This window comes from Limulus polyphemus, unplaced genomic scaffold, assembly GCF_000517525.1.
Source record: "Limulus polyphemus unplaced genomic scaffold, Limulus_polyphemus-2.1.2 Scaffold2094, whole genome shotgun sequence".
Lineage (NCBI taxonomy): Eukaryota > Metazoa > Arthropoda > Merostomata > Xiphosura > Limulidae > Limulus > Limulus polyphemus.
The window spans coordinates 178,127-191,778 of record NW_013667704.1 but is presented as its reverse complement, the minus strand read 5'-3'; the positions used below and the strand labels follow the sequence as shown (position 1 = coordinate 191,778).

The window sequence follows — 13,652 nt, the reverse complement described above, 5'->3', positions numbered from 1 at the left end:
TATGTTTTGTAAAAGATGAAAGTGATCATAAGTGAAAAAATTACTGTATAGAACTATGTTTAAAATTATGTAAAAAATTCAAGAAAAGACATCAAAATATAACACATCTTACAGGAGGCTTTTATATATGCTTCAAGATACAAAATTTTATTTATTCATAATTAGTTACATTTAGTGAAAAAAATATGAATATCATTTTTTTAATGGTCCATTTATAATACATTAGTGGAAATGGAAGATATTAAATGGATTATGAAATAGGAACATCATTTATTGGTATTATCATACCAAATAAAATTTTCCTTTATCAAAGTCAATGTATATATGAAAATACATAGCTTTTATTGTGCCATTTAATGCTATGCAGTGAAGCATCTCTGTATCAGATACTTGAACTAATGTTGTTATTTTATAAGTGAAAAGTAAATTCTATAAAATGTATAATAATAGTATTCCAGCCATCTGTGTTTGGCATATCTGTTGCTGACGGTGTGTTTCACTTAATCCAAAGCTCATCAGGCTGACTAGGACACAAGAAACACAGTTGTGGTTGGAACACTATTTGTATAAGCCATTTGTTACATCGATAATTGTTTTGTATGAACACCTTTTCCGAGCTGCTAAAACATGAATTATGTTGAGCCTATTATATTTTTTAACACTGTACTCTTTATCTATTCCCTTAGGGATTTTCAACAATTAAAAGAGCATCTGATAATAGTGTTTCAACCACTCTGTTTTTGTCATATCTAATATATTGTTTCTTTCAAACTGGCGAATAGGCACGTATATCTGAATGATGTACATACCAATGATTAGTATACACACGTGATATGTACAAGCTTTATTTCCAATGCATTTTTTTATGTACAGAATTGCATATTTTCATGGGTACGTATCTGATCTGGAACACTGCAACTAGATGCCTGTTTGAAGAACTTAATTGTTAATATGGTTATGACTTTGTAAAAAAGTTAGTTTAAGTTAATGCTACTTTTCAGGCTTGTGTTAGGTAAGCCATATGACCTCCTACCTATGATTTTTGCAGTTCTTATGGATGATTTTTATTTAAAAGAAGTACCATGACATTAAGTTACAAATACTGTTAATTTAAGAAGATTTTTTTGCTGTAAGATTTGTTATAAGTAATGAGCAGTTACGTACATAACTCAGAAACACACAGTAGCAAACTGAAGTCTTTTATTATAGTTTAACATATTATAATTTCTTTTATTGGATATGTTTGCTTCTTTTACATCAGACAGTTTCTTGTTTAAGAATAAGAAAAAAAGTTTCTTGAAAGGGGTAATAATAAAAAAAATTTTTTGTGGATATTTCATTTTTCACTCTATATTAGCACATTGATTTTGGCATACGGTATACGATTTTTTTGGGCTAGTGACCAGACGAGTTTCTTCACCAAAGAAAATAACTTTTAGTAAGGAGTATGTGGAACTAAGTTTAAATGTGGCCTCTTATGTTCAGTTGAGCCCTTAGTATTTGATTTTGATGTCTAGAAGATAATATTAACTGCTTTAGATAAATCCCATGCTTCAGAGAGGACTAAATTGAATACAGCTGTGTTATGGTTAGCTAGGTTTGTTTTATATTTTTACTGTTAATAAAGAAGCATTTATTTTTCAAAGCAAATAAAAAAAAGTGAGAAGATAGATTTAATCTTGTAAATGATTCCTTTTTTTCTACCGTCATTTCAATTAGTAGAAAAACATCCATGTAAAACTGTGAGTTAGTCTGTCACTCCTTATTTAGCATAGTAAAGTACATGCACTGTTAAAACACCTATAAATGGGTTTACACCATATTAATTTTTTTCCTTCAATTTTTTTATACTGTTTCTAGGACCATCATTGAGCTAAATGTTTTTTTTTATTATTATATACATGCTGTTCCTAGGAAAATCATCAGGCTAACAGTTAATCAGATAATGATCCCAGGGATAAGATCAAAAGCTTACAAATGAAACAGTTTTAAAGTGATGTAGACATTTTTGTTGATGTTTCGGTATTATTCATCCAACATTTAAAGGATAACATTCAGCGATCAAGTATACATACTTTTTAGTACAACAAATGAACAGCTGTAATTTACAATTGTAGAAAAATAAATATGCTTGTATTTATTAAAATTTGAAAACATGGTCAGTTTGGCATTCAGGTGTTTAGACTTTGACAAAAACTTACTGTACTATCAATAATTAATTCTGAGTTTAAACTAAGTATGGTTTTCCTATTATTCACAATAATCATTTTTAGAGACTTTTTTTTTATCAGAAAGCTAACACCAACTAGTCATAAGAAAAGTATATGATGTAACTAATAAACAACTTTTTGAATTTGTACAATAAATCAAAACATGCATTCTCTAAGTATAGAAACTGTGAAAACCTTTTGTTCTATTTGTTGTTATCATGATGGTTGAACACATATTAGTATTTAAGTAGTCCAGTTATGTTATAAAATGTTGATTGTATTCACATGGAACATTTTGGAAAACACCACATTTTAACAGACAAATACAAACTATGTATTGATGCTTTAAGTGGTAATATTTTTATATATGGTCTCTGAGAAATAGGGGACTGTTAGCTTTTTTGGGGATTTTATATTTGTTCTCCAGTTTTGTTTTCAATTTAGTTTAGCACAGAATTATAAATAACATTACAGTAACAAAACAAAAATTGTAGGCAGTCATGCTGTATCACAACATGTTTCACAATACTAATGACATTTTACTAAATTACATTTGTGATATATTTTAAGAGTCATTCTTCAAAATACTTCATTATATTGACCTGAAGTTATTTTTTTTAACAATAGTAATAAATATATTGATTTTTAGTTCAACGCACAATTTATATAAAAGTATAAGAAAATGTCACAGTGACTGAATACACAAGATTGCTCTGTTATTTTTTTCCATAATTTTACTTATTTATCACCTTATAGATCAAATCCAGAGAAGAAATTACAAAAGGTAATATGGATGATGAAAATAACCTTGACAAAGAAATGGAAATGTCTGACAAATTAAATAATTATAAGGAAATGCTGAAGCTTATGAAACCTGGAGAAACTGTTCAGAGAGCAATTCGTAGGCATGGTGGTGGTGGAAGTAGCATAAAGCAGTCCAGTGCCAGCCGTCGATGGTTAAAGGATAGAAGGAACCAGAAAACAAACAGCGAAAATAATTCTGAGGTGGATCAACAGAAGCTGCTTCAGCTCACTGAACTTGCAAATGAAATTTTACAGTCTGGAGATATGGACATTTATGAACAAACTTATGAGAAATTAGATTTTCTTTTGAAAGTTGAGGATGAGAAGAAAATGGCAAAGACAGCAAAAGATAGAACTGAAATTGCACCAGAAACAAGTGATGATGCTCTTGATATGTTTTCAGATAGTTTTGATTCTAAAATTTGTGCTGAGAAAGACAAGGAAAAAAAGAGAACTGATCCAGAAGATGGAAAAGAAACAATAAAATCAGGTAAAAAGAGTAATACGTTCATTTGATCTTACACAATTCTGTGAAAACATTTCAGGAAGTAAGATCTTTCTTTAAAATTTTACTCATTCAAATTTCATACTGTTACAATTCACAATCATCTGCATATTTATATTTTTGATGTATAAAGAGTTAAAAATATTTATAAATCTTTTTAAAAAAAGTTGTTATATGTTGCTAAAAATGTGAAATGGTCTTAGTGTGTATTTGATCTTTATTGTTTAAGAATTTTAAAGAGCTTCTAAACAGGATAAAGATATTTCTGTTAATTAATATACTTATATGTTAAATATTAAATCGTTTGTAAATTGTAAACTACTTTAGCTGCCATATTGCAGCCAATTTAATGAATTGTGATACTGAATATAAGGCCAGCAAGGCTGTATAGTAGTTAGATTATACTTGGAGAAACCACATATCTGGCTGTAAGCTCAAAATAAGCCAACTTGGACAGTACAGTACCACCACAGAAGCAAGGGAGAGCAACCACCCTGAGCCCAGTTGGCCAAAAGCTACATCTCTTCAAAAAGCTATAGCAGATTCTGCCTGTTTTTTTGTGTTTTTTTTTTGTTATAAACTGACTTCACAAGCCTACAAAAGCCCTCAAGTTGTGCATTTCCTGGTGTGTGTTCAAGTACATTCCTTTAGGGGCCTGGCTCCTACATGACCATGTAATTTTTTTGCCTTTGGTCCCAGTTGTTTGTAGCATGACACTGAACTTGGATAATGTATCAGTTTGCTATAGTATTTGATAAAGTGTAGTTTCTTTACACAGCAATTACTTGCTGTGTTGTTTCTTGGCCACATTAGTTTCAGCTTTTCAGATGAAGACCCAAGATGACAGCATCAGAAAAATTGTGGTTGTGGTTTCATGTTTTATTACTTAATGTAGTATAGGATTTACCTTCTTTCTGAGTTACATACAATCCAAAGTTTTCTTCAGAACTGTAGCTTCATGAATTTTAAAACTTATGTCAAAATTGGTTTTATTAACCAGTTTAAATTTTTTTTTATGGAAAGTGAATTGCATTTAATGTATTATAATTTTTAATGCTGATTATTAATAATAATTATTTTTGAAAGTACCCAACTAGGTTATGTCATTACACCTCCCAATTTCTTTAATGTTGCCATTGGGATTTTTTTCACTGAGAAAGGTACCAAATATGTTTACAGTGTATGTAACATGATATTTCTCTGTTTATCACTTTTTTGCTTCTGAATATATATGAAAATGTTTTTACTTGTTGATTAACTGAAAATACATATTACTAACATTTTATCACATACATTGATCATTTCAAGAACTCTTGAAACATTTTATATTTTAAATTAAGAAATTAAAAATAGAAAGTAAAAAATAAAGAAATGAGATATTGTAGGTTATGGTATATTACGCCTCCCAATTTCCACACCTCCAAGGAATTTTGTGATTAGTAAAGTGTTTTTGTATTTACCTAATGTATGATAAGCACTCAGGGTGACAGAACTTACAACCATAAGACAGAAAAAATGCATTATTTATGTTCTTGTTGGAAATAAAAAGGAAATACCTAATTTATATATCAATAAAATTAATCATAAAATACAACTTAAACTTCATTTCTTTGTTACATTCTGATCTATTTTATGATTAACATGCTATCGTGTCAGATTAGTATGTTATTTACTTCAAATCATTATCATCAGTAAAAAACCATACTTGAAGAAAACAGACCCCTGTTGCATCTGTCCTTAATACATGGACAGTTAGAAGAAAGGTTTTGACATAGAAGAGCCATACAGTTTCATTTAGAAAAAACACACAGTATAAAAGACCACAAGACATGAAAAAATGTTCATAATTGGTAAAACTCACTTCTATGACAAAAACTTTATTATTATTTGCAATGTTTCGGGCAAAAGCCCTTTATCAGGGGGTTTAAACTGTGTTACATTGAAAAAAGGCTTAGCCAGAATCATCGAAGGGTTAGAATATAAAGAGATTCTAAATTATGTAGATACTGCATGGAGCTTGTTAACAAAAATATTGTTAGAAGGAACATTGTTGAAGTGGTTCTCTAAACAGTTTTAAAAATGGGAAACAAGTATTAAAGTGACAGAAATTGGATTTTAGAAATTAAAAGGACACAGAAAAGTAATAAACATAAATTTAAAAAAAATGATAAAATAGTAATTTAATAAAGATAATGATAAGGGAAATATGTGTAGAAGGTGTCTAATTAACAAGGGTGACAAAGAGAAATTAATGTAAGCTGTAATCACATAAAAAAAAATGTTCATTAATTCTATGTGGTGGAAGATACTTTAGTTTAAATATGAGTTTATGTTCTAGGCTTTTGCGATCATACGTGTTGTGGGGGGCATGTAATAAAACAAGTACACTCATGTCGTCAATTCTGTTGTAATCTAGGGAGTTAAAGTGTTTGGGGACTGGGTGGTCGACGGTGCCATTTACATCTAGTACAGCGAATACAGTAAATAATGCACTCTAATGTACAGGTGAATTGGCCTTTTACGTTAAAGGTAAAGGTAGAACTGGAGAAAGTCTTTAAGTTGGTGAAAAAATTACATGTGAAGCAAATAGTTCATCCACACAGACGAGTTCCATTAGTTTGTGCAAGTAAAAACACTTCAGTCTGTAATTTCGAATTTACTAGACAGTTTTTCAAATTCCTCTCACATTTGAAAGAAATTAAGAGTGGGGTGGTAAAAATATCATTAGATGTGTTGTCTCTTGTTAGTAAGGTAAAGTTGCATTTGACAATTCTGTTAATCTGTCTGGTTAAAGGATGGTATGTGAAGGACTAAAATAACTCTATCAGTATGTGTTTTGTCTTTCTAGTGGAGACAATCAGCCTGTGATAAACTGAATGTGGCAAGTTTAGCCTTTTAAGTGGTGTTATTGGGATAGTTCTGATGTCTAAAATAACGAGTCATGTCATTTGCTTTACATCTGAAGTCAGCATTGTTGGAGCACAGACGTCTTAAATGTAGGAATTGCACAGACGTCTCAAATGTAGGAATTGTCTGTCAGGAATAGCTTGTTTGTGTTACTTTTTTTCATATACAGTTTCATTGACCAGTTCTTAATTTTCTATAAATAGTGAGTTAAATTTAAAATATTATAGTTTTTTAAAAACATTGGGTAATGCAGATTATAATTAATATTGATTATCATTGAAAGTACTTCATACTCTTATTTTTACTAGTGATTTATTGAATTACACTCAGCATTTAAAACATATTTTGTTAGTGTTTTTGACTATTAGGAATTATAAGACCACAAAATAACAGTTGTTTATGTTTGCTATTAGGTATGACATTTGAGCTTCTAGCCATTTGTAACCTTCTGAATTTACTGTAGCAGTATCAATAGAAATGAAATTGTGCAATACGCATTGATCATTGAAAAACTCAGAAAAATCCTTTTTTTCTTCCTTCTGCCATTTTTGTATTACACTGGAAAAGTTTAATGCAATCATTCATATTCTTAAAAACAAAGTCCATGTTTAGAATAACTTTAAAAAGTATTAAATGTTTTGCTAAATTGGGGAAATCAAGGAAAATTAATGTTTAATAAATATGTTGATTTGGTCATTTAGAACTTTATCTGGATTTATTTTTATACTTTTATTTATTTCTAAAATTTCCAGGTTATTTAATTTTTATCTTTTTCACAGCCATGTAAGATTTTGCAGTTTTTTCTTTTTTTGGGGGTGAAATTGGTGTTTAGTTTCCATAAGGTTTGATGTAAAAGTTAAGTTTATTTTTTCCAATTACCAGCTACTTAAATATTCTTTTTTTATATGGGACATCCTGTCTGACCTACATATACATTATTATTTAGTCTGTTATATATTTTGTGAGAAGGTTTCCCAGTGTAGCTTATCTTACACCATTCCTTTCTGTTATATAACAGAATAAACAAAGAAATCCATAGACTAGTCTTCTAGTGTACAAACAATCTGAGCAAAATGCTGTGTAACAAGAAAGACAAAATAAAAAATACAGCCATAGTGGTATTTATCAATTAATATGTCAAGAATGCTATAATGTATATGTAGATCATACAGGACATCCTACAAAAATAAGAATTAAAGAACATTCAAGAAGCTGGAAAATGGGAAAATGACTCAACTTTTGCATCACCCTTATGGAAACTTAAAAACCAATTCCATCCAGAAAAAATTGTATATGTCTGTGAAAAAAGTAAAATATTAAATAACTTGGAAATTTGAGAAATAAGTAGAAGTATACCAATGAATCCAGATGAAGTTTTAAATGACCAAATCAACTTAGGCTCCTCCCCACTCACTTGAGAGTGAATGCCAGAGTTACTTTTGGTTCTTTGGTTTAACATAAATAAACAGTGCCTTCACCCCCCTACCAATAATGTAAACAGTTTTTTTTAATGAACTTGTTTTTATTCAAACCTCTAATGATCAAACTTAACACTGTTATGTGTGAAGGAAGTTGAATGTCATCAAAACCTGCAAAGAAAATACATAATTTGAAATTTGCTGATTGCATAACTATTCAGACCCCTAGTTCAATACTTGTTGGAAGCACCTTTGGCAGCAATTACTGCTGTGAATCTTTTTGGATTAGCCCCTACCAGCTTTGCACAATGGGATGGTGTAATTTTTGCCCATCCTTCCTGGCACTTCAGGACATTCACTTCCTTCTTTTAAAACTACTCCAGTGTGGCTTTGCCTTGCACTTTGTGTCATTGTCCTTGCTGAAATGTGAATTTTTGACCCAGTTTCAGATTCTTGGCAGGTTTTCCTCTAGGATTTGCCTGTACTTTACACCATCCATCTTCTCCTCAATCCAGACAAGCTTCCCAGTCCCTGCTGATGAGAAGCTTTCCCTTAACATGATGCTGCCACGACCATGCTTGACAGTTGGGATGGTGTTGAGTGGGTGATGTTATATGTTGGGCTTGCGCCAGATGTAACGCTTTGAATTTAGACCAAAAAGCTAAATTTTTTCTCATCTGACCACAAAACCTTCTGTCAAATGTCTGCAGTATCATTTACATGCCTTGTTGCAAACTCCATACAAGATTTAGGATGATTCTTTTTCAGTAATGGCTTCTTTCGTGCCACTCACCCATACAGGCCAGCTTTGTATAGGGACAGGGATATTGTCGATATATAAACACTGACTCCCATCTCAGACTTGGAACTTTGCAAATCTTTCAAAGCCACTGTTGGCTTCACAGTGGCATCCCTAACCAGTTTCCTGCTTGCCTGGCTGTTTGGTTTAAAAGGGCAGTCTGATCTGGGTAGTGACTGGGTGGTATGAAGCACATTTCACTTCTTAAGGATGGATTTCACCGTACTCAAAGGGATAATCAGCAACTTTGAACTTTTCTTGTAACCTTCTCCTGATCTGTGCTTTTCTGTCACTTTATCTCTGACTTGTTTGGAAAGCTCCTTGGTCTTCATTGTTGGTTTGTTGTATCACTATGTGAGTTGTGGTTTAAACAGATGCATTTACTCTAAAGTGAAGTTAAACCACTTTGATTACACTAAATTTGTTACTTTTCAAACTAATCTTTTGCATTTGAACTGATTTAGGGTTGCCGTAGCAAAGGGGTTGAATACTTATGCAAAAAAGAATATTCTAATTTTCTTTAAAAATCTAACTTACATAATATTAGGGTTTTTTAGCTTTCTCAGTTTGAAGTAGATTGTGTAGATTCTAAATATAAAGTCCCATTTGAAAGTTTCATGATTGCAAGCTCAGATGGCAACAAAATGTGGAACTTTGCAGGGGGTGAATACTTTTGCATGGTACTGTACCTGTTTACAAGCTATTTCAGTCTGTATTTGATTATACTTGTACTAGCGAAAACATGAAACCATTAAATGAAATGTTTGTTAAATGTACATTTGACCTTTTCTTCCTCAATTTCATAATTATGAGAGTTTCACCATTACATATATGTTATATAAAAGGTTTACTATTTATTTGTTGGCAGTTACTAACCTGTATATGGTTAAACAGTTGTCTTTGAGTAAGTACATGATAGAATACATAAGTATTTATAAATTTCACAATTTAAATAATATTCTTTTTTTTTTTCTACATTTCAACAGTGTAATTATATTTAAAACAAGGAAAGATCTTTACCATGTCAATTTTGGTTTTACATTTAAAATATTATATCACAAAATTGTGGGAGAAATATGATTTTTTACATGTTTATAATTGGGTGACTTTTACAGCTACTTCATGATATACTTGAATAATTAAGAATTCACAAAATTCTGCTTTTCTGTCAAAATATACGTCCAATTTGTGGTAGTGAAAGTTATTCTGGAGTTAAAATTGATATAAATATATTGTGATGAAATTTTTTTTACAAAAAACGTTAGTTGTTGTAATAAAAATATATATTCCTGAGCATTAATTAATTTTGTTTTTTATGCTGAATTTTGATGTTGTCTTCTGCTCTATCAAATAAAAGCCCATTCAGCAGCTTTGTGCTTAATAATATACAAACTAATAATAACCATATATTTTTTTAAACAAAATATGGTTAAAATCTTCTGTTTTACATAACCTTTTTTTTTTCTATTTAATAAAGGTCAAAATGTATAAAAACACTTTCACTTGTAAAAAGGAATATTCAAATAATATTACTTAAGAAGTAAAATGGGAATTAAAAGTAGTATTCTTTATAGGAATATAAGTTGACATTTTTATTAACAAATTGTATCTAAAAAAAAAGTAGTTTTTGTTCTTTGTATGAGTTTATTAACAACATATAAATGGGTTTACGATTCAGAAAATGATTACTGACACAAATACTTTGGCAACTGGTGCATTTTTATGCCCTGATTCCAAATATGAAAACATTTTTCCCCATTTAGTGCTTTTATGGAGAAATCAGGAATTTTTACAAGTAAACTTGTATAGGAAAATTACCACCCTCTTTGCAAGTGAGCCTGTGTTGCCTGGCAGTGAAAGCCAGCATGTTTTGTTGTGTAAGTTTAAGGTGGAATATAATATTTGTTGATTTACTTTTTTTTCATAGGGGGTGTCTGGTATCTGTATGAGTAACTCATTAGTATTTGTAAAAGAGATAAAACAGTTTTGAAAGTGATACTTTCTACTGAAAGGATAGGCAAAATAAGTTATTTTTATTAGGATTTAGTATTTATTTAATTATGAGGACATTGATGATTAAGCTTGCACGTTATATTTGTATTGGGAGTTGTTATTTCTCCTATAAGCCAACTAGAAATTATAGCAGAAGATTTAAGAGTTAAGTGAACACGTTTTCAAAGTTAAAAGAGCAAGTAATCTTCATTTGTCTTTATTCTCTTCAGATGCCGACAGCAATGTCAAAGAGAATGAAGGTGGAGTCACATGGGAGTTCAGATGGGAAAATAATGAAGAGTCTCCAATGTATGGGCCTCACTCATCTCTGCAAATGAATGAATGGGTTAAAGCTGGATACTTTGATGATGGTGTGTGGGTTCGACGAGCTGGAGAAGTTGAAGCTCCCTTTTACGACTCAAGGCGCATTGATTTTGAACTTTACTTTTGAAAAATATGTGTGTTCTTTTGTTTGCATTGTTTTTACTTTTTAAGACCTATTGGGATCTGTGTACCAAATAATTGTCATTGAATACAGTACTTAAACTTAAATTCTCATAAGTTAGAAAAAATGAAAATGTCAGATTGTTGGCTTAAAGTCAGTCTCAGATTTTTTCAGATATTTTTATTCACAATGTGAAGTGCATAAAAATTATTACTTTTTAGTAAAGTACCTTATTTTATCTGTATTGTAATAGATACTTTGGAAAATAATGTTTTTGAAACAGGGACTGTAAAATATTGACACCATGACATAAAATTTATAAAGTACTGTGGTCAAAATAAAATCTGGCCAATTTTCATTAGTGTGTACAGTTATGTTATTTTAGTTTTGTTAATACTGCATTTGTTTATTGACAGCTTTTGCGTAATGAAATTTGATAATCTGAATATAATTTTTTTAAATCACTAAACATAAGTGTTTGAAATGATTACATTCAAAAAGTCAGTAGTAGCTAAGAAAGAATTTGTTTCAAAGTTTTCCTTGGAAAATTAGTTGTACTAAGTTTTCTATTATAAACTGGGTGCAACAGAAAAAATATTTCTGCTGTCATGGAACAAGCACTGTAAATCTGTGTGTCTGAGAGACCTGCCTCCTAAAAGTATAAATCATGCATGTGTGAAGGTTTATTATCAAAGCATTTGTATGTATTTGTAAATCAACCATGCCCATTACACAGGTTTATGTGTAATACAAAATAAATAATCTGTTGATTTACAGCTTGTGTTTTTGCAGTTGTATGTCACAGTAGCTTAAAGGAAAAAAAAATCTAGTTAGTGGACATATATATATAACAATTCAAGAGAAGCAAGTAGTTCATGTTGTTGACTAGCAAGTGATTTTTTTTTTCTTGTAATAAGCCATATGTTCATTATATCACATTGTTTTCACAAATGTTTTTGATTGTGTGGTAATTGGTGTTTTTTGTTGCCAGTTTGTACATATGCTTTGTTAGTTATTTTTATGTTCATCATAATGTGACATTACATTTTGTATTAAACTTATCTTCACAGAACCCAAACCATTAATGAAATAAACTTGCATGTGTGGAATGAAACTATCCTTCTCAGATTAGCTTCTGCCACCACACATTTTTGTTGTATCTCTTCTCTTTTGTTTTGGTATAAGGACAGTTCTTTAATAACATCATTTTGTGCATAGAGTTTTAGTTGCATCTTCTGTATATCTAACAGAAAATGTTTTTAAAACATAATATTTATGGTATGTTTACCCTTGCTTGTTGTGACCTATCCCTTGTTTAGGTAATTGTGCTAAAGCTAAATTTTCCTAGATCTATATTAATGTTTCCATTTACAAAATTTAGCTTCCAACTCTTCAAAACAGATAGAAGTGGAATATCTTAAAATCAAGACTAAGTGGTGAGTAAATTTTCTACATAACAAGTACATGTGTACAAAGTTTTATGATACATTAATGAATATAAAGCATCACTTACCCCTGTATTATGCAGAATATATATTTAAACTGACTAGACAACTAGTTTTTAACTCCTTGACATGATTTTATAAAACATCCTATTCCTGAATGAGGAAACAACTAATGAGATCTCCAGGCATCCACAAACTAATATGATCATTTTTTACACAGCATGATATGTCATATTTCTTTGTTATTTTGTTTTACAGCCTATATCAAAACATTATCAATACTGTTTTATATATAAGTGTTTACTTTGAGCTCTGGTGCTGTTGTTTAAACCAGTGCCATTTTGAAAGCTTTGGATTTGACATGCAGGTTGTTCACTGCTGTCATGAACTTTTATTTTCACAAGAGGAAGAATGATTTTGTCACTCATCAACAATATTCTTTTCTTTACTGTGCTAACTTTTGTGACTGTCTACTGCTTTTTTTACCTGTATTTCTTGTTGATTTCATCTTTTTGGTGACTTACTACAATTTAAAGAAGTATGCTGATTGAGACACTTTTTTTAAATAAAAAACAATGATATTTCAAAATAAGTAAAATATATAATTCTGTTGTACATTAACAAAACAGTTTACTTTAATTACCAATAAAAATCATATATCCTCTGATTGTTTAACCCTAGAGTTAGTGATACATCAGCTATTTAGATACTATTCAAAATTATTCATACACCAAAATAAGTTGTAAGCCAATGTCTTTGTTGGTTACAGGAATCATAATATTGCAAGTTTCACAAAAAAATAAAAAATAAACATTAATATTTCAATTAATCCCAGGCTCATTTACTTTATAGAAACAGAAGATATGATCAATGTTGGATACCCACATCACAGGAGTACAACTTCACTGTAGAACATTGATTGGTTGGCATCATTGAAATACAAAAGGACTTTGTTACTGTCAGGTATAAGGTTATCTTTCTCTAGGATCCAAAACCTGTATATAATGTTACCTCTCCGTTTGTTAATTAATTTTCCATAAATTCGTTCCGACGAAACTTTAGCGACACAAGTCCTTTCTTAAATAAAACTGGTTTATTCTTTCTGAATATAACTTTACGATACACTT

General features: G+C 30.3%; 1 protein-coding gene across 2 annotated transcripts in view; it reads left to right on the top strand.

Annotated features, from left to right (window-relative positions):
• LOC106465921 (CD2 antigen cytoplasmic tail-binding protein 2 homolog) overlaps nucleotides 1–12,239 on the top strand; it is a 25,897-nt gene extending 13,658 nt beyond the window's left edge. For both annotated transcript variants that reach the window (XM_013926159.2, XM_022393873.1), the window contains exons 4-5: nucleotides 2,967–3,504; nucleotides 10,866–12,239. In XM_013926159.2, the coding sequence (XP_013781613.1) occupies nucleotides 2,967–3,504; nucleotides 10,866–11,086 (759 nt within the window). In that variant the 3' untranslated portion in view covers nucleotides 11,087–12,239. The remainder of the gene's footprint in view (nucleotides 1–2,966; nucleotides 3,505–10,865) is intronic.
• Nucleotides 12,240–13,652: the final 1,413 nt, after the last annotated feature.